The sequence below is a fragment of the Chrysoperla carnea genome, chromosome 2, assembly GCF_905475395.1.
Source record: "Chrysoperla carnea chromosome 2, inChrCarn1.1, whole genome shotgun sequence".
NCBI lineage: Eukaryota > Metazoa > Arthropoda > Insecta > Neuroptera > Chrysopidae > Chrysoperla > Chrysoperla carnea.
In genome coordinates this window covers 86,134,599-86,156,960 of record NC_058338.1, presented here as the reverse complement: position 1 = coordinate 86,156,960, position 22,362 = coordinate 86,134,599, and the positions used below count along the sequence as shown (strand labels likewise).

Below are 22,362 nucleotides of genomic sequence, written 5' to 3'. Positions count from 1 at the left end.
AACTCTTAAATTTTACTAAGATGAACATTTATTTCAATTATCACTATGCTTATCTTTTTCTAGTGACAATAGCGTGTTTAGTTAGGTACAGGTGTGATAAAAAGTCGGTTTAAACTTTTAGCAATGTCATTTGTTACAACGCAAATTCATACGTAATATTTTTAAAGTAGAAATTTAATATCATAAATGTAGTTTTATTTCGAATACTGAATAGTTTTCTTCATTCTATAATGTTCACTTCGATTCACATCTTATTTTACAATATTTGTATTTTTAAATAAAATTTTAAAATCTTGTGGGCATTTATGTTTTTTACCCTCGAACTAAAAAAGGGGTGTTATAAGTTTAACCGCTGTGTGTGTGTGTCTGCCTGTCTGTGGCATCGTAATGCCTAAACGGGTGAACCGATTAAGATTTTTTTCGTTTAGTTTGAAAGATACTTAAATAGAGAATGTACATAACTTTGTGTCGAGTGCGAGTTTAGGGTTCCGTTCCCGAAAAAACTAAAAAATTGGTGGTTATTTTCAAATCGTCGCAGTTAAATTTTGTAAATTTCACTTGTGTGTTATGCGTTTATTTCAAATTTTTTAAATAATACGCTGAGAGTTATAGTGTAATTGATCCATTTCCAACAAGATTTTATGGAAGAGGGTTAGGGAAAACTTATGTACACTTTGATGAAGATAGAGTGGTATCCAAAATGACCAAAATTATCCTTATGTAATCAATGAATGATCCCTTATAAGTTTAACGTGTCAGTGTATTTGTGTGTCTATATGAATCGTAGCTCGTAAATAAATGAACCGATTTTGATTTATTTTTATTGAAAGGATATTTGATCAAGAGTGTTCATGTATAAAGTACCCGAAACAACTAGAAAATAAACGATGATCTTCCTGAAGAGTGCCTGAGAAACCTCTGACAAATTTTTCCGGTATGTAACTCCAAACTCTTGAAACCAAGCTAAGAACTCTTTCCATTAAATAACCTTCCTTTCAAACAAATAAAAAAAAATCGGTTCATCCGTTTAGAAGCAACGATGCCACAGACGGACATGCAGACAGACACACACACATAGCGGTCAAACTTATAACTCCCCTTTTTTAGTTTGAGGATGAAAAATCGCTTCATCGATCAGACCTGATTTTATGTCGGTAGTTTCTTTTAATTTTATAAATAATCATTCTGTATAAATATTTGTTTTATTGATTTCATCCTATATTATATAATGTAATATTACGAAGTTAAGTTATGAGTTAAGTAAATCAGAGCAACCTATAAGAGATGCCAACCAACTTGAAGTAAGAATATACTCATAGAGCAAAAGAACCACTTACTCACTCCAACTCACTACTTACTGCAACTAACCAAGGTTTGTGACTAACTCTGTTTTTTTTTTTTTACAACAAGAAGTTAAAAATGAAAGAAAGCGATTATTATAAATAACATTTGTAATTTAAGTATATTTATTTGTATTAACAACAAAAATATAATATACCTTTAGGATAAAATAAATAATAGTAATAATGTATTTGTATTTTATTTGTAACGATGATGGTATATTGGAAATCGTCCTAATACTTCCGTTCTATCTTTTGTATATTTCAGCCTATTCCATAGTCTCGCAAAGTAGCACAAAGTCGGAGTTCCGAAACAAAAGCTGATGGACCGTACTGATTTGGACGGTTGGACAATGATAGAATAGAATATTTAATCAAAGCCAACAAGGAAAATTACTATTTCGAAGGACCTTATGCAAATGGAAACTTAAAAGCACATAAAATTTTCGAAATATCGAAAGCTAAATAATTAAACCAAATTTTCAATATTTTGAAAATTACTCCAGATATCGAAAAATTTTATTCTTACTTTTTGTAGTCTAAAACTAATTGTAGTCTTATATTGTCAAGTTAGGTTATATTGGCTATCCGTGAAGGACACACTTAGGCAATAGAGCCCATTGTGATGCCATATATGTGTTTTACCACCTTTTCCGCTGACAATTTCATTTATCAGTTTCTCAATTATTTTCAGAGGATGAGTGCACCTCCTTCATGCATATACCATGCGCTAAACCAGCCCATCACAACTATTAATTACATTAATTTATGTTATCTAGGCATACCACGTACGGAATTGATTGCGCTTTAACCAACTGAGCTACGAGGGCTGACTAAGTTACACATAATTGAATTCCCACTACCGAGCTCATACATACTTAATAAGTCGCGCAAAACGGGTCTTTTTTGTTTTCAATAATTTATTAAGGTTTGAATTTTAGTTTAAATAGTTTAATTCTTAATTTCCATCGATTAGTTTTGGAAAAATGTGTGAAAACATATCATCTACCGTTTTACCACAAAACCAATGATAAATATGCCTAATTTTAAAGTCATTTATTTATTTAAATAATCGGGCACACCCTCCTAAAATTTTCAGAATTTAATTTGATTTTCAAAGCTTAAAATGAGGATATATGGTTAATAATTATCATAGACTTTTATCACCTACATTGGTAATATATTAAATCAAATAATTTATATAATGGAAGTTACTTATTAACGATAATATATTATTATTATTAAACATGATTTTGTGTAGTTCATTCATAAATACCGGCACACATTTATTTAACATTTTGTTAAGTCCAAAATATAAAAATAATATATTTATTTTATAAAAATAATATAAATATGTATCATAGAGCATAGACCATTATGATTATATAATTCTATGAAATATATATAAAAGTGTTTTTTTTTTTAGCTATTCATAATATTATAGCTTTGAGGTTATATATTTTATATTATATTTACTTAAGTTATTCTTTATTAATGGATAATAAAATGATTGACAAATTGATTTCATGTTGTGAATTATGGTTTTGTAGTACCAATGTCGTTTTAAGTAGATTTTAACATAACAGGTTATGTTATATATTATACGCTCTCATATTGGTTTTATGTTATTTATGTTGCACATAAATAACAACGAACCAATAAACTTTGTTCGGGTAAAGCTTCGAAAATTTCAAATGTTCCATTTTCCTTAAACACCAATCTGTATTTTCAGATGTTTTAATATTGTGTTTCTTACTATTTTTTGATAAAACAAAATTTTCTCCACAATTTGGTCTCTTTTAAGGACATTTTGCTTACCGATGACTTCATTAAGAATGCCTGCATAATATATCTTGCACTCGTTCGATCTGCGTTCAAAATGAAAAGTTTTAAGATATCAAAAACGTCGTACATTATAAATTACACCTTGGCAGTTGTAAGTTACAGGCGTATCCTTATTTGGTAATATTCACACAATTATGCCTGTCAGCTAGATTAAAAATGATCCAAGAGACGGAAGAGTACCGCGAGATTTTAGAAAAAGTAAAATCGCAATTTGAGTCATTGACGAACCTTAGGAGCTGTCAAACAAATCGGTTACTTTGTCAATGCTCGGTATCTCTAACAAACTCTTATAAAAACAGAGAATCCTTACTCTTAAAACTTTAGAAGTATTCGGTACAACTTGTTAGAAGGGAATAATAGGTGCGAGTTGCAGGAGGTGCGAGTTTTGAGGGATTTCTATTTCTGCAAAGTATTCCGAGTAATGATAAATGTTCAGTTATGGCTTCGAAAACTCTTAATTTGTTAGTGTTACTTCGAAACGAAAAGGATATTTCCTACAGTTTTTCAAAACACAACCTTTATCCTTCAGATAGATTTGTTATATCTGTAATGGTTCATGGCAGATATAACATATTAAATTAAGGATATCTTGCTCTCTGATGACTTGAAATTGCATTAGTTTTCTCTTGCTGAACGAATTACTAATTGTTCATTGAGCGAGCGAAATTTATTGATCGCAAGTCAATTGTTATTTTCAACTCGGAAATCTCGTGGAAAGAGAGTTCTTAGATCGTATAAAGAAAAAAAATTTACAAAATGTTAATACCTTATCTAATGGATTCTGAAAAGTATTGGATCTATACTAAAATGCTTGTCTACTATATTCTTCAATAATGGCATTTATTCTACCAACAAGAAGGTAAAGTGTTATATGTTTTATAACCGTTAAAATGATTCATTGCAATTTAAGAAACTAAGAAAAAAAACCAAGAACGATTTAATGACGAATATGTTTCTTATAATTAGCTGATATTAGCTATAAAATCTTTATAGTTGTACCTCTCTGATATTAGCGAGTACATTTTAGCACAATCATAAAATTTTGTGAAAGGGAAAAAAAACCAGCACTCAAAGTAATAAAAAGGATATCTTTGAAGAACATCGTCATCTTTATACACAGTTATAACAGCAGAATTTCGCATAGTGGTATATAATCTGACTGTATATATTAGAGGTATGATCCTTATCGCACGCTTGACAGACGGGGGCCTGGCAAAAAATAGTTTCTTGCATCGAAACATCGATACATTTTTTAAGGAGGCCGTGGTCTTGCGGTTATGGTGCACGTTCTGCATTTAGTATGATTAATGTCTAATAAAAATTTGTTTGATGAAGAGCTTGTAACATTGTGGATACGTTTAACAAGCACAAATTAACTTTATCTGATAGTAAGCATAAAGCATAAAACTACGCTGCCCAGCAAATTTTTAATAAAATATAAAAATTGAGCTCCAAGTCATTTATACAGTGTGAAGCAAATAAATAATGAATAGAACAAATACGTAGTGTAAAAGCATGTACGAGTGTAGCAAAAATGAGAGAAAATCATCCGGTAAATGCAAATAATATTTACTGGAACAAAAAAATAACATTTTGGAAACTATGTAAAATAGGACTTCAATTTCCGCCCTTAGAACGAAATTAAGTAGCTGAACCGTTATAGTCATTAGATGATATTTCAGTATTTCCTGAAGCTTATAAGATTTAAAAAAAAGTTAAGAATATTGAAAAATATTAAACCGTTTTTTTTTTATCCCAATTAACTAGTATTATTATTATTAATAATTGGCATATTATAATTTAAATAACGGATTATATTAAAAGAATCTTAATTAAAGAATAATAATAAAAAATAGCCAGCGTTAATTAAATTGTTAAAATGTTTTATAGCGGCCAAATAATATTAACTAATTACATTTTTTTAAACTAATTATATTTTAAATGGCAGCATTATTTCTTACAGTAGGTAGTAAGCCACGGGCCAGGGCACAATTTGGCAAATGATTTTAAATAGAACAGAAATTTAATCGATTTTTGCAACGGTTGCACCTAAGATCTTATTCCTGAAATTTATGCAGCTGAGGACTTTTTTTTTTATAAAGTTTCAATAAATGAATATATTGAGAGCGATTTTTAAATAACAAGAAAATTGATTAAAAAATGCCATCAAAAGTTTGATATATAAAACGGGCCCATTCACAAAACTTTACTTTTTAGATCACCGTTGAGTGAATGTTCCCTTGTTCCCGGATAACGCCTTGCCTATTCTCATTAGTGTGGCGTCCTATTTGTGAGGCTCGAAAAAGTTTTGATTGCCCCCCCCCAAGCTTCCAATTCAAGGACACTCTTTTTGTTGTTAATTTAACAGAAAGATAATCGAATAACAAATGTAAAATCGTTTTGTAAGATCTGAAATATAGCAGGGTGTTTATCAAGATTCCTTTAGTGAAGTCTCTATGACCATTTTCGTACAGAAAAAGGAGTTTGGCGCAATCTTGATAGAAGTGTATAAAGTTTACTCAGGCTCTAGACCTAAATATATGTTTTAATTTACTAAAGAGTTATACAAGCGGACAAATGGACATTACAAGTGCAAATATTTATATTATATTAAAAGAGAAAGCAATCAAGAATTATAATGATGAGTCGACTTTAATTTTACAATCAATGAATAAACAATTTTTATTTATATTGAAATAAAAATCTGTGAGAATATAAATTATTATTTTTGGATATTTAATTATTTTCAATGGCAGGTAGAATACAATCGAACACCTTAAGTGAAATTTTAAACATTTCTATAAATTGGAATCCATTTTTGTCATTAAACGGAATTCAGATCAATACGCAAACAAAATTTTTTCTACGGCTACTGTAACTTACAGTGGTATAATTTTGACTTTATTTATCTGGCGTCATAGTGTTTAGGTTATGTGGCAATTCTTGCAAGTTCGGCATCCTCCTTTTGTTGTTGATTATCGTTGCGCGCTTCTAATTTCGAGTACAACCGATGCTATCTGTATTGTTACCGATCCTTTGCATCTAAATTATTAATTTTAATGTTATTGTGAAAAAAATGGAAAAAAAGGAATTTCGTGTTTTGATAAAATACTGTTTTCTGAAGGGAAAAAATACAGTGGAAGCAAAAACTTGGCTTGATAATGAGTTTCCGGACTCTGTATTTTTTCCCTTCAGAAAACAGTATTTTATCAAAACACGAAATTCCATTTTTTCCATTTTTTTCACAATAACAAAAGTTGCTTCACAAAAGACGCTCTATCTCACAAACTAATTGACTTACAGACGTCAAATTTTGACACGAATCATTTGAAGGTTGGTACTATATAAAAATAATATGCATTTAATACTAGCGACGCCATCTATGTGTCAGACCGGGTGTTATCAATTAAAATATCATTTATTCCTTTGCTTGCGGCCTCTATCCGTATGTTCAGTGTGAAGTGAACTTGTTCCCCATTTTTCATTTGTGAATAAATATGAGTATTCCATTTTTCAGTGTTTCCAAAATAATTTTTATCCTTGGAATAAGTAAATTTGAACCATTCTGTTCAAAAGCCCGGCAACTAAAGGCTTATTTTGTTCAATATTCTTACTTGTATTTGAATTTCTGATATTTGCTGAGTCATTAGCCTGCTCCAATGTGGAGCAGCTTTCTTATCGCTTATTAGAACGAAGTCAACTAGGAAAGAGAATGTGGTGGTGATATTTGTGATGTTCCGTTTGTTCTTGTCTCGCCATACTCGACCTAATTAAACAGCGGGTCTTTCGAACACGAGTCAAATTGCAAAACAAAGCACTCAGATGAATACAGCTTCATCTTCACATTCTTGTGATTACTTATGTAGTTTAGTAGCTAATGAGGCTTATTTAAAACATTGATGTACTATTGATAACTGTTAATTTCTTAAGAATTCCTTTTTTCTAACAACAAAATAACTGTTGGTGTTAATTTTATGAAAAAATTTTTTTAATAAGTTACTATACTAGCGATTTGCATAGAATGCTACCCCGGCAACTGATCCCAATTCGATGTCTGCAATGGGATATATATCCGAAATAAGACAGGAATATGTGATGGTATTTTACATCAACTAACTTTGTACAATATACTAGAGGGATTACAATTTTTGAAAAGCTTTATCGATGCCGATATAGTGAACCATAAGTGACTTAGTTTATTATCTACACTTAACGGTTCTTCAATAATTGTAATTATACTTCATGAATTGAATCCAAGTATAATATTTGTCAATTTTAAATTGTGTTAACACTATAAACTCGTATTATTTGAGCATAGCCTCAAGCACTTCTTTTAAAACCAGAACATAAGTGATATATTTTATGGTTATATGCTAATAATATTATTATTATCATTATAATCCCAAAAAAAAAAACAGGTTCATTTCACATACACACAACTTTTAATTTTTGGAAAATACGAATAATGATATTGAAAAAGATTTAATTAACTGTTATAAATAATCACACACATGACTGTAAAAGGTAGATTTTTATGTTAAGTAATGTAATAAATATATTTTTACTATATACTTAAAAGTTGTATTTATTAACAAATTTATGTTTCGTTCCGCATTCGTAGATGGGTTTTATGGCTTTTTATTACCAAATATTGATTTGGATATTAAAGCTAGTCAATTAAAAATTTGGAAAAATTTTAGTGCATTGCTCTCAACGTTTGTCTTAATACCAAAAAACTGCAACAGACATCAACAACTGACATCTAGGTTACCTAGGAAACTAAAACTTTTTCAATCGATTCTTGTCATGCATTTTGAGAGCAAAAATATTATAATTGTCAAATTGTATTTTTTGTCAAATTTTATGTTTCAACATTTAAAAAAATTGAGCTGTGAAAGTTATCAGAAGGTAAAGAAAACAGAGAAAATTTAAAGTAAGTACATTGAAATGTTTTTGTTATGTCATAATAAATATCCTGATCAAACCAAACGTAATGTACTCACATATTGGGTTGACTACTCTAAAATCTAAATCAGAAGTATGACTTTTTTAAACTATTATTTCATACAGTTAAAACTAAAAGTAGCTATAAAATTAAATTCTTCAAAGGATCGAACAAGTATTTTACTTCTAAAATTAATTTCCTATTTTTAGAAAAATATCTTGTAAATAAAAAAAAACAAGCGCTACATTTATAATGTATCAAGCTTACGAAAGGAATATAAATTATATCGGGTGTTTCACGACACCTCTCGATCTCTTTTTTATAATGTTTTAGTTATTAAAGTGAAACTCTGGTTTACGTTTTTAAATTTTCAGACTTTGAAACGTATAGCTTGAAAATATAAATCAAATCACATTTTTTATAGAAAGTCACTTTCATTGGGTCAAAATTAGTCTTTAACAAATTATTTTTACCGAATTTTTCATGCTTATTTTGATTGATTAATTTTGAAAATTATGAATCCATATGCCAACATACTAGGTATGCAATTCAAGATATAAGCTTCTCCAATTTTTGGATTCTTAATATAAAAACTATGAAATCAAAATCTTGAAAACAATAAATCAGATCGAATTTTCAATGGTAAATTCCATTTTTTTAAAAAAAAATAAAAACTATGAAAATCCCGTTAGAGTTACAAAATTCCAGATTTTTTTCAATATTATATGATGAAAGAAAATGAGACCATATACTTTTGCTGAACATACCTATGCAATGTGGGCACAAAAACTTAAAAAATCAAAATTATTTTAACGATGAAGTAAAGAATTTGGAAATGTCGAGATCTAATAATGAAGTGGGGATTGAGATTCTACTTGAAATATCACAATTCAATGCTTTAAGTACTTGCTAATTATCCCTATTTTTCTCTGAACGCAAAGAAATAATCAAGAACATGCTTCAAAGAAATTACAGTGAAACCCTTCGGGGCCTAAAATAATAATGTTACAATTCAAGGGCATTTCATTAAGTTCAAGTATATGAATAATGAAGCAAATCACATTTAAACAATTTCCGATTCTAAAATAAAACAATATTTATTGTCTAATAAAATATAAAAAATTATTACTAAAATGTGATTCATATAATCCAAATACATAAAATATAACTAGAGTGATACCCACCCGCTTCGCTGGGTTTAAAAGTAAATATTCATAAAGATTGCTCTCGCTTATCTCTTTTCTATAGCACTCGAAATAATAGTAGGGATTGTTTTACACAGGTAAAAAATATTTTTTTTTTTAATCTATAATAGTAATTATTCATGAGTATATCAGAGAAGATGGCCTTGAAATATTTTATATTGACTATTTTTATAGAAATCTGTAATTTATGGTACTTTCAAATGTCAAATTAAATTAAATTTTTTTTATTTTTTTTAATATATCTTAATAAATTATAGTTCATGTGTTATTCTGATATATCAGTTATACTGCTGTACAGTTTCATTAAAATCCATTCGCTAGTTTTAGCGTGAAAGCGTATCAAATAAACAAATAGGCGAACAAACAAACAAACATGCTTATTTTCTCATTTATAATATATAGAGATGTAAATATAATCTTCACATATAAATAAATATATGTGTATAACTTGTTCGCTCACAGCTAGGATGCTGTGTTTTCTGTGCAACACTTGTGAGCTCTGAATTCTCGGTACTTTTTTATTGTACAACCATGAATGGGAAACAAAATGCAAGCAGTTCTTTCTGTTCTGTTTTTATAAAATAGACTAGGTGGTATGGTAACATGCAAACGAAATGGATAATATGTGATTTAGTTTATGGATTGGAATCAGTTCAGGAAATTTCCTACAGTCAGTTTATACCAAAAATAAAATTAGCATTTTTTCGAACGGACAAATTGTTCTATTGACCAATTTTGTTATCGAAACTTTGAAAATTATTCCAGATATCCAAAAATGTTATTCTTACTTTTTGTCTTTGCCCGACTAATTAAGGATGTATAAGGTAGTGAGGACACAAATCAAAAAAACATTTTTCGATATCTGGAGTAATTTTCAAAATTTCAAAAATTGAAAATTTGTTAATTATTTAGCTTTCGATATTTCGAAAACCAAGGTAAATATGGAAACATTTTATTCTGATTTTCGTCTACAGTCATTAAGTTATAACAAAATCAGAGTTGAAAATAAGGTGCAAATATTTTCAACCGTAAGCCTAAGCTTGCCTTGGTGCTCATGTTACCTTAATAAACATCATGAAAACAAATCTCAGAAATAAAATTTTCCAAGATTACGAGTACTATGGATTTTAATTCCCGCTGTTTGCTGAATTGACTTACGCAACAAATTTGAAGACATTTTTGAATACCACTGCCCATATGAACTAATCTAAATAAATATATTTTACTCTTTCAAAAACAACTTGTACAATTTTATATAAATTGATATGATAAGTAAATGTTACGTTGTTTGTTGGTTTGTTTGGTTTGTTTGGTTGTTTGTTGCCTTTGCTTGTGTTTTTTTTTTGTTACCATGCGTGGGCTGTAAGTTTGTATGGGTAAAAACCAAAACGAGATCATGAGTCATCAACATCTTCCTCTATAAAATTGTATTGTGTATAATACCATCTTTGTCACAGAAACTATCAGTGCTGTTCAACTATAGAATTAATCTGTATTCTAGATTGATTTTCATTTGAAATTCTTATTTTCCTCAAACGCACTTTCGATACTCGTGTGGTCCTGAAAAATGAAAATGAAGAATAAGAGGGGTCGTGGGACACTCGGTAGAAAATACGCTCCTTTCGTTATAAATTATCCATTATTGAATAACAGGCACAATGAAGGAATATTAATAAAATTGTATTTAATACTTTGCTTTTCAAATTTTCGTTTATCATGTTATTAAATCATGTTTTGATTACTGGTCATAGTAATTAACACATAGAATGTTTTTTTTTCAAACTTTATGTCAAAAGCCATCCAAGAACCATAGTCCAAAATTACCAAAGATCAGAATCAGAGGTTATTTAAGGAAGTACAATAAAAAAAAATATGTGGATGAATTTCGACTTGACGACCTTCCGCATGTAAGCACCATAACCACAAGACCATGCCTCATTGAAAATACTTTTATCATTTCAAAATAATAAACTATAGAAAAGTGTCAGCCAGGCTTGTCACTAGTTTTTGGTTACAAAATCAATGTTGTTTTTTAATGAAAAATATGAAACATTTTATTGAAAATTTTACAATAAAGTTTTAATTTATAGCAGTGCTTTCGATGACGAAGAAAAACACAAAGGTGCGTTAAATCTGTTGACGTATCCCTATCCCTATATATTATAAATGTAAAATTAAGGTTTTATGTTTGTTCGCCTGTTTGTCTGTGTGTTTGTTTGTTACGCTTTCACACAAAAACTACTGAATGGATTTGAATGAAACGGTACAATCATATAGCTTATACATCAGAATAACATATGAGCTACGAGTATAATTTTGAACCATAATTTAAAAATTCGTGTAAAAATGGTGAACTGGATACAATTCATGGTCACCTGTTCTGATACACTTTATGAATCAAGGGGATATAACATTTAAATAAAAATTGAAATTGAAATACAAACATATATTCTTAATTTGTAAAACAATTCCTATAACTATTTCGAGAGTTATGGAAGGGAGCTATGCTAAAGCAAGATAGGTAAAGGTTATAACGCGTTGATCTTTACTTTTAAGCTCAGCGAAGAGTGTGGGTATTAAGCTAGTTAAAATATAAAGAAGGCTAAAAGTAAGTACTTTTGAAATTTTCTTTAGAGATTTCATCTTAAGAAATGTCAGCCTTTTGTAACGTAAATGTTTTTTGTTCAAACATGAGCGGTACAATTTTCTTTGGGGAAAAAGTACCTACATATATTTGTTAAAACTTCAATTTGCCCAAAAATGAACTGTACATCGAAACGGTATATTTTTTGTATCAAATATAATGAAAGGGCTTAAAAACTTTTCATCTTTTTTAAGTAGATAAAAATTGAAAGACCTAGGCTTCTTGAATGGGTTTTTTATTTAGACAGCCCACTTAACGATGTGGTGCCAGCCTCGATATTTGTGTTAATAAATCTATTGTTAATAGAAATCTACATTTATTCTATATCTATGGTGTTTAATCTTCCTTTTCTCGAATAGAGACTTATATTAAACACAACTAACTATTAAGAATATGTTCTCAATTTTTTCACTCTCTTAGAGAGCCTACAGGGATTTCTTCTTTACTTTATTTTTTATTTTTTTAATTCCTATATAGAATATATTATACGCAGGTGTATTAAAACACTAATACTTATTATAAAATGAAAAAAGCCACTATGGTAATAATGATTTTAAAAAGAAATACTTATAATGAGTATAATAAAATCATAAATATATGTTTTTATTAATATTATTATTCATTTCTTATTGATAATTTACATTAAAAACTACTTCGGTTTTACACAAACAAAAATATAGAAGGCGAACTTCTTCTTTAATAAAGTAATCAAATAGACGTAAGTTTATATAAAATTGAATTTTTTTAAATCTGGTATCAAAAACTCGCACTACTTCTAACAAAAATAAGCTTGCAATAAAAACAAAATTCAGTACTTTTTTTTCAGTAAATTTTTGAAAAAAAGTGAAAACAAACAATTGACTGAGTTAATTGTTGAAATACCATGCATGGACAGTGTTGATTACCCTATCACATTACACATACATGTGATGTTTACGAAAAAATGTTTCAGACAAAAATTGGTTATTTTTTTATAAGAAATATTCTTCATATTTAAACTCGATCTCACTTTTTACGTCCTGATTGCGCTGTAAAAATTTCAGCTTGATAACTTTTTTCGTTTTTGAGTTATCGTGTTGACACACAGACGGACAGACAACCGAAAATGGACTAATTAGATGAAATTATAAACACCTTTACGAAAATTTTGTTCCTAGCATCAATATTTTTATGTGTTACAAACTTGGGACTAAACTAAAATATATGCATGGTATAAAAATGCATGTTCAAGGACAAGCTTTGATTGTACTTAAAAGTAGTCATATTTTTATTAAAAGACATTCACACTGACAAAGCTGAACGGGCTCAAATTAAAATAGCAAGGTTTAAGTACAATAAAAAAAATAAAAGACGTATGTATATAAAATATGATGGAAGCGATGGGAAAATCAGATCATACTATAGAAATGCATTCAAATTTAAATTGTAAAATTTTAATACAAGCAAGTGAATGGTGAAACTAAATAAAAGCATGTTAAACCTTAAACTGTGTTTGTCATTTCATTCTTCTAAATAATGGACAAAATCTGAGCAATGCGAGATGTCCTCATATTTGCTTCTGTGTATCTCCCACTGGCGCTAAAGCAACATTAATCTCAACACGCCCTCTCTTTACGTTTACTACTCTGGTACTAAATAGAAGTTTAAGTTATTTGTATTAAGAGAGTAGAGAATAGGTTTTCATAAAAACATTTCACCCTGAAAGTGGCTGATCTTTACTTAAATTTTTTTCCACATTCCTTATTTTATACTTTAAAAATCTAGTTCAATTCGAAAACGGATTCAAATCATGTAGTTTTTGATGCAGTAATGTAACAAAGCACTCGATGTCGCTTGAGCCTGATCTTAAGAACGGTAACATGCAGAAATTCCAATCTATATTCCTCATTTGAAATGATTTCACTAAAAATCGGAGATATTAATTTGGAACTAGATTTAGATTAGATCAAAAGTATTCACGATGAATCTGCCTTGCCGATTGAAACGAGCAGCCGCCCTCAATTTTTCAGGTATCTTTAACCCATGACAGACGCCATTTTGCTCAAGAGAGCTTGACTTAATGCATAAGTGCTCACTTTTTCAAAATACAAGCCAACGTATGGAGGTAAAATGTCATCAAGGTTACCATTAAATACATAATTATTTTTCAATATTTATTCCAAGCCGTGTTCGTTCATATCGTATTTCGTAATGAAATTTCTATAAATTTTAAAATTTTATTACCATGTTTTTGTGTGTAATTTAAGAAAAAAACACAAAAATTATTATAAAATGATAATTAAAATATAAAATATATTGATTAAATTTGCAATATTGACAGTTCACAGTGTTATGCATGACATTAAATGATTATAATTATGGTTCAGCTCATTGAAATTTATATGAAATTAGATTATAAATTCCTTTGCCGCCGAAAGGACTCGTGAATGTTTACATAAACAAAGTTTTATGTACGCATATTTTGAGATTAAAGCTGTAAATCTATATTTTCAAATTATCCCTTCCCTGGTTTTAGCATTAAAAGAGCTGACTGACATAGAAGAATATATTTTAAAAAGAAATTTATTCTTCTGGTATTTTTCCGTGTCCGGCTTTAATGAATTTGTTGAAACAGTATCATTTTAAATAATATTTAAGATATTCTTTATCCCAGCTTGTGAAATAATACTGATCAATTATTAATACTAAATTCTTTTAAAGAAAATCCCTGTTAAATATTAAATAAAATTCTTTCAGACAATAAGACAAGTTAATGAATTAGAAATAGGTATACTTCCTGCTAAGAATATCAGATATTAGTTTTTCATAAAAAATTATACGATTTTGATCTAATCTGTTGATTTACGATTTTGATTTCTCACTGTGCAGGAGTTTTATTTCAGGAGTTCCTTTGGTAAATGACATACCATAATTAAAATCTAATTTTATGACTGGATATATATAAGTCTATGGCATATAAATATGGTTTGCATTAAAAATTTAATATAATTGTCTAACAAACTTAAATAAGTTATTATGTTAATTTACATTTTAAAAATATTACTTATGCAATATTGTCTCTTATTTTCACAATTCATTGGTTATATTTCAAATAAAACGTGTGATTTATTTAAAAAGAGAGTAGCGCGGCGAACGATTTATACACTCCACTTTTTTGCACTCAACGAATACGAACTTTAAGATACATTCTGATAACTTTAGTTAATCTTTTAATATGCGATTATAATATCTGATCTGATACAAATAAAATATGAATTGTAATAGCTAAAAGATATAACTTACAAGTTACATTAAATAGCCATCCCGTAGTGTATAAAACACGTAGGTAAGCGTACGTTATAAATATCGTTTTCTAATAACTAAAAAGTAAAAAAATAAAGTATAAAATCTATCAAACCAATTATGGATTACTTATAGAATTACTTAGGATTCTTATTACATTTAATCAATTATTAATTTATCATTATAAATCATAATACGTTTATCAATGAACAAAATGTAAAACAGATGGTTTTTAATAATATGATTTATACAGGTGATCTTTGGAAATTGTATTCAAATTATGAACCAAAGTTCTTATGATTATGTTCCGATTGCAATGTAGACAAAGTTCATTTTATTCGAAAAACCGTGCAAATAAGTAAAATCGTACGACAATCCAGAGTAAGAAAGCCTCAAAGAGTTTGACGAGACACGTTTGACGACACTTGGATCATGATCAGAAAGAATAGATGACAGTCAAATTTTCCAAAGAAATGAATTGTCAAAATGAGATAAGCAGACGTCAATAACGATCACGATACAATGTGAGATTGATGCAACTGTTTAGCAAAAATGATTAGTTATACATTAAGTCTTCGAAATCGAAGAAAGCACTCAGGAAAAATTTCCTAAACGCTACCAAGATCTTCCATAATAATGGTAAATTGTATCTCTAGTTCAGGTTTTTTTTCTGTAACCTTTTTTTCATTGTCCTAAGCTCTTAGCTTAGTCTACGAATATCCTAAGTCGTAAAAAAGGATCAAAGGGTGTCAGTAGAATGATATAAATTAAACAAAAAAAAAAATTGATTTAAAAAAAAATTTTGACGTTGATTTGTTTTGACCTGACGACCTTCCACACAGGGGGTGGGCCCCCCAATTACAAGACCGTATCCTCGCTGAGAATACTAATATTATCTCAAGATATAAAAAATGCTGGTCGTTTTTTCGGGATAAGGAACATTTTTTCAAAAACTATTTAATCTACCATTCTGACTTCACTGAGAATAAAACATAATCATCCTGTATAAATAAATATTAAGAATATCTAGAAAGACGTAGGTATAATATATCATTAAATCATTATTTGAATGATGAATTCTATCTTGCCTTCTTGTAAGTTACTACGTTAGTTGCATTACGTTCATTCGGTGTGGTGTTATCATGATAAATTCAAACTGATTTCAATGTAATTGATCAAAATATAATTGATTTATACCAAGATTATGTAAAGAATTCAAACTGCATAACTTAGATAATTCTTTTATCTAATAAAAAACGTTGATCATCATCATCAAAGTGGAAATTATGATTATAAGTATAGTTTAGTTTTTTTTTAAATAAGAAAATTATTTAACCTGAAGTACGTGGAGCGCATTTTTATTATCGCACGGAAATACTTAAGTTCAAATTGCTTAAGGATGTACGGACAACATGGCAATTTTAAATAATAAGCTTGATTGATTTTTTATATGAAGTTGGACTAAGACTAAATCAATACTGAAAATTTTAGTGGGGCTGCCCGATTATTTAAAAAAATGAATGAGTTCAAAAGAAGGCATTAGCTTGGGTCTTAAGGTAAAACGGTACATGTTTTCATAGATTTCTCCAAAACTAGACCGTAGAAATTAAAAAAAAAAAACTATTCAAGTTAAAACCTTAATAAATAATTAAAAAAAAAAAATAACCGTTGTGTCCAACTAATTAAGGATGTATGCGGCATGGTAGTGAAAACACAAATTAAAAAAAATTATTTCTCCAATTTTAATGGTGAATTATGTTATAATTTGACAAAATAAGACGAAAAGTAAGATTACAATTTTTCGATATCCTTAGTAATTTTCAAAATACCCACAATCGAAAATTTTATCTAAATATTTAGCTTTCAATATTTTCTAAACTAAGGCAGATATGGAAAAATTTTATTCTTATTTTTCGTCTACATTTTTAAAGTTATAACCAAATTCATCTTCAAAATTGAAAATAAAGTACAAATAATTTCAACTACAAGTCTAAATTGGCCCTGGCGCTCGTACTACCTTAAGTGTTTATTAGAAGAAACTAAGTGAATGTGTTCTTAGAATAATCTCACACATTGTACAGCGGCGCACTTGTTAAAGGTTTACAATTTAAAGTATAAAATTTACAATTTAAAGAAATCTTGACATAAAATCACGTGTGAACGATTCGTTTGTAATATCGCCTATTCGTTTTTTGTATGAAAGGTAAATTGATCGAGTGTGTTCTTAGCTGTGTTTCTGCTCAGTCGTTAATTCACACTTGAAGCATCTTAAAGTAACAGTACTCTCGAACAAATTTCCTTTCATTAAAAAAAAAAAAATATCAAAATCGGTTCATTCGCTTAGGAGCTACAATGGTACAGACAGACTCACAGATACACAGATACTCAAACAAAATTTCAGTTTGGGAACTTAGTTTTTCTACGTGCTTAGTTCTTTTTTAGTTTAGTTTCCAGTTTCGGAGGGAAAACCATCGGAGAATCAAGTAATGACAAGGTATTTCAGTTATCTGTCCTTGATGATAGATAAATAATCAACTCTTTGCAAAAATCTACGATATAGAGGAAAATTTTAATTGTATCTGGGGGATGCCCCTAGGACATGTAAATCAAGCATCCCCTCTCAATTTCTAAAAAGGATGTCAGCTATCTTGAATTTTAAAAAAGTCATCTTTGACGTGAAAAATGATAATGCCAAAAATTATTGAAAGCCTTATTTTTAAGAATTTTTTTTAGAAAAACATATACTGATAGACTTATTAAAAATAGAATTAAAACTCTTATACAATTTTGACATAAAGAAAATAACTATGACTCAGTCAGCAGATAGTATATAATAAAACAAAAATAATAAACGTGTTATTGGAATTAAAATAATAAAATTGACTATCATCCGGTTGCCAGATCATTTTAAAATCATGTCGCTTGTGTTGACAGATTGACAATGTTATAAAACTTAAAATAATTTTCTGTTTAATATGTTAATAAAATAAATTTAATATATTATATTAACTTACCGAAAAAATGACATGAGATAAATTATTTTTATCACGATCTAATGGTTGTAATAATTGTAATTTCTTTCCATTTAAAATGAATATTGGTTGACCTTTCGGGAATACTAAATCCAATACAATTTCCGTAAATGGATCGCCAATAATTGGTAACTCTTCTGGTATCGTTACTTGATTAACATCTGAAAAGAAAAAAAAAAGAATTATTTACAAAAAAAAATTGTTTTGAATTTGAAAAAAAGTTCCTCGATATTTGTTCAAAACATTGCTTAAAGGAAATTAAATTCTATGCAATCAAAACTTTAGAACTTTGCTCTTAGATTAGAAAATCATTTGAAAATCAATACCTAAATCCTTCTCAAAGACACCTCTTTGCGGTGATATGACATTTGAAATCGATACAAAAGGAGGTTTGGTGATTTTCGTCATTTTTATACCATGTATATATGAAATATACATAGTATATTAAATTTAGTCCCAAGTTTGTAACGCCTAAAAATATTGATGCTACGAAAAAAAATTTTGGTATAGGTGTTCATAGAATCACCTAATTAGTCCATTTCCGGTTGTCTGTTCGTCTGTCCGTCTGTCTGTCAACACGATAACTCAAAAACGAAAAGAGATATCAAGATGAAATTTTTATAGCGTACTCAGGACATAAAAAGTGAGTAAATGAGCAATATAGGTCAATTGGGTCTTGGATCCGTAGAACTCATCTTGTAAACCGTTAGAGATAGAACAAAAGTTTAAATGTAAAAAATATTCTTAAAAAAAAACAACTTTTGTTTGAAACAATTTTTTGTAAAAATCACTGTTTACCCGTGAGGGCGCAAATTAGACGTAAATTGTATAGTAAGTAATTATGGGAATATCAGTTATGTATGTGTAATATGATAGAGTCATCAACACTGTCTATGCATGGTATTTCAACAATTAACTCAGTCAATTGTTTGTTTTCACTTGTTTTTATTAATAAATCTTTATATATATATATATATATATATTTAACTATATCGCAGGTGTTATTCTGAAGTATGAGCTATATTGCTGTACAGTTTCATTAAAAACCATTCGCTAGTTTTAGCGTGAAAGCGTAACAAACAAACAAACATGCTTACTTTCGCATTTATAATATATAAAGATTTTTCTGAAAATTTAAGGTATTAATTTTAGAAGTTAAATCCTTTTTTGATTCTTTAAAGAATTTAATTTTATAGCTACTTTCAGTTTTTACTGTTTGAAATAATTGTAGTATTAATTAAAATTGTAGTATTAGTTTAAAAAAGACATACTTATGATTTAGTAGTCAACTCAATATGTGAGTACGCATTACGTTTGCTTTGATATTTACATAACATTAAAATTAGATACTCATTTTAAGTTATCTGTTTTTTCTTTAACTTCCACAACTCAATATTTTTAGATAATAAAACAAATAATTTTGATAAAAAATACAAATTGATAATGATAAAAATATTTTTGCATTTTCTCAAAATTCATGGCAACCTGAATCGATTGAAAAAGTTTTAGTTTCCTAGGCAGCCTAGGTGTCGGTTTTTTGTGTCTGTTGGATTTTTTTTTGGTTTTAACACCAATCAGAAAACAAATATCGTACGATAAGGATCATAGTTCCAAAAAAAAGTTAGTCTGTAAAAAATAAACAAGCTTGCAAGGAGTTTATTTAATTGCTCTGCGATTTCGGTCCGATGACCAGCGTTCTTTTTCATAATTATGTAATTCGGTAAATTAAGGATTCCAATACCAAACAGCTTATAGGCTTTCTTTTTAATTTGTTTCGTTATCCAACTATTAACTCCCCCAATTTTTTTATGGTCTGGATATATTTATTATTTATTAATAACTTTCAAAACTTGTATTCATTTTTGGAAGGTATAATTAATTGTCCAGGTTTTCTCCACGTGAATCTGGACGGGATAACAATGTTATTACGTAATGCAGTATTCTTTATAATTACAAAAAGGCATTAAAAAAACCGCAATATATTAAATTCATAAATCATTCTACATACGTCAATTTAAACACACAGTGGAGAGTAAAAATACAAATTGTATATTCACGTATTTATCAGATTTCTCTTATTTTAAGGACACATCACATTGCATTTTGTAAACCAAAATAAATATCGCCGTAAGTCTTTAAAAATAATGAAATTAATTGGATTAAACAAAATGAAACATAAAAAATAAAAACACAATGAATTATGCCGCAATACCTTTTATACCGTGAGTCCATTATGAAGTGAAGATTGTTTTGTCTATGTTTTTTGAAGGAAGATTGATAAAGATAGGTTTGGCAATTGGTACAGTAAAAGATGTTACAAAAATTGGTTAATAAAAGAAATGAAAAAAACCGCTCGAATTTTGCTTAAACTTCATGGAATGTGTTTCTAAAGTGTCAAATATCATTAGAGTTAATGCCGCAAATCAAATGTTTCATTTGTTAATAAACAATAAACTGTTAATTCAATGAAATGATCAAGGTTAAAGCGCACTTAAAAAATTTGTAATTAGACAAATTGTATGACGTAAATGTAAAGTATTTGTCAAATAATCGAAAACTATTATATATATATATATATAAGGTATATGTAATTCAAGTTGCCCAGTTATTAATTTTGCAAGCCAACTTTAACATTAACCGTTCCATTGAATTAACAATTTATTGCATATTAACAAATAGAAACATTTGCGCCACTAACTCATGCGTTACTAATGATATTTCACATCTAAGAAACTCGAGGTTTTAGCAAAATCTGAGCGGTTAATTTCATTTTCATTTATTTGTAACATCTATAACTGTACGTGCTAAATAGAGAAATTTGGATTAAATTTTATGAAAATAAAGAAAAAGGTATTGCGTATTTTTCTATAGTTCTATTGATAAAATGGATTGCCGAAAGAGTTGAATAAATAAAACCAATTTTCAGGCCTTTCAACATTTAAGGACAAACTCTTTGATATTTTTGCTCCATGTAGGCAGTTATAAATAACTTTCTTTTAACGGCCAACAGAAAAAAGGTGTCGAAATAATCGAAAATTAAAAAATAGAATATAATAGATTCAATACTCGAATTACTATTAAAACTATCATTTTTATTATAACCAAATTTATAAATGCTGAAAAAGGAAGAATAATAAAAAGAATCAGAAATTTCGAAGCATTATGGGCTCACGATCTAATACCTATATCAGTGAATTAAAATTGCAAATATACACAAAACTATTAAGATTAAAGAATTAAAAAAATCGTGACAACAATAAAATTAAAAGTATAAAAAATAATAAAAATATAACACGGTAATTATTTGATAAATTACAAAAATTTCAGACTTAATAAAATTGAAAGAAAAAACTATCAAACAACAAAGAACACAAGACAAAACAACTCAATTAAAAATCGACAAGATAATTTACAATTCTTAAAATGGATATAAGTACTATAATCGCCCTATTAACCTTTGTGATGAAAAATACAAAATCAATTTTATCAAGTGTGTATTGATTGTGTAACTTACTTCAGGGTTATGTATGATAAGATATAGTACCTCTTAGAAGGACTTTAATGATAAGGGACAACAAAATCGATGCCAGCGCTTCCAGTGAAAAATTTTGGCGATAAAGGAGGCTGTATGATTTATTTGCAATTCTTTACATGTTAATGCTATAGAAAAATGTCAAATTTAAATTATTGAAAAACACTAATTAATGTAACTTAATGCATTAAAAATTGTGAAAATAAGAAATCAAATCGCAAAAAATATTATTTTTTTTAATGTAAATTATCATAATTATTTATATAAATTTGCGAGACAATAATATTAAATTTTCAATGTAAGTCATAAATGCAATCCATACAATTATATATGCATCCATACAATTCTATAATTAAAGTGGTGGTATCGTTACCATGGAAACGCATTCAAGAAAACTCACACACGGTGCTAATTGGTGAATATATCTATTTAATACTATTTTCGGCTGATTACATTTTCTAATGCAACAAGTTTAATAAATTATTACCATTCGCTAATTTTTATTTGACATTTTTACTATACCAATTACATGCAAAC

The 22,362-nt window shown here is 28.4% G+C and overlaps 1 protein-coding gene across 1 annotated transcript in view; it reads right to left on the bottom strand.

The window, feature by feature from the left end:
- The window catches only part of LOC123293007 (cadherin-99C), a 182,991-nt gene that overhangs the window by 85,163 nt on the left and 75,466 nt on the right, over positions 1-22,362 (bottom strand). The window contains exon 4 of the mRNA XM_044873722.1: positions 18,276-18,454. Within this exon, the coding sequence (XP_044729657.1) occupies positions 18,276-18,454 (179 nt within the window). The remainder of the gene's footprint in view (positions 1-18,275; positions 18,455-22,362) is intronic.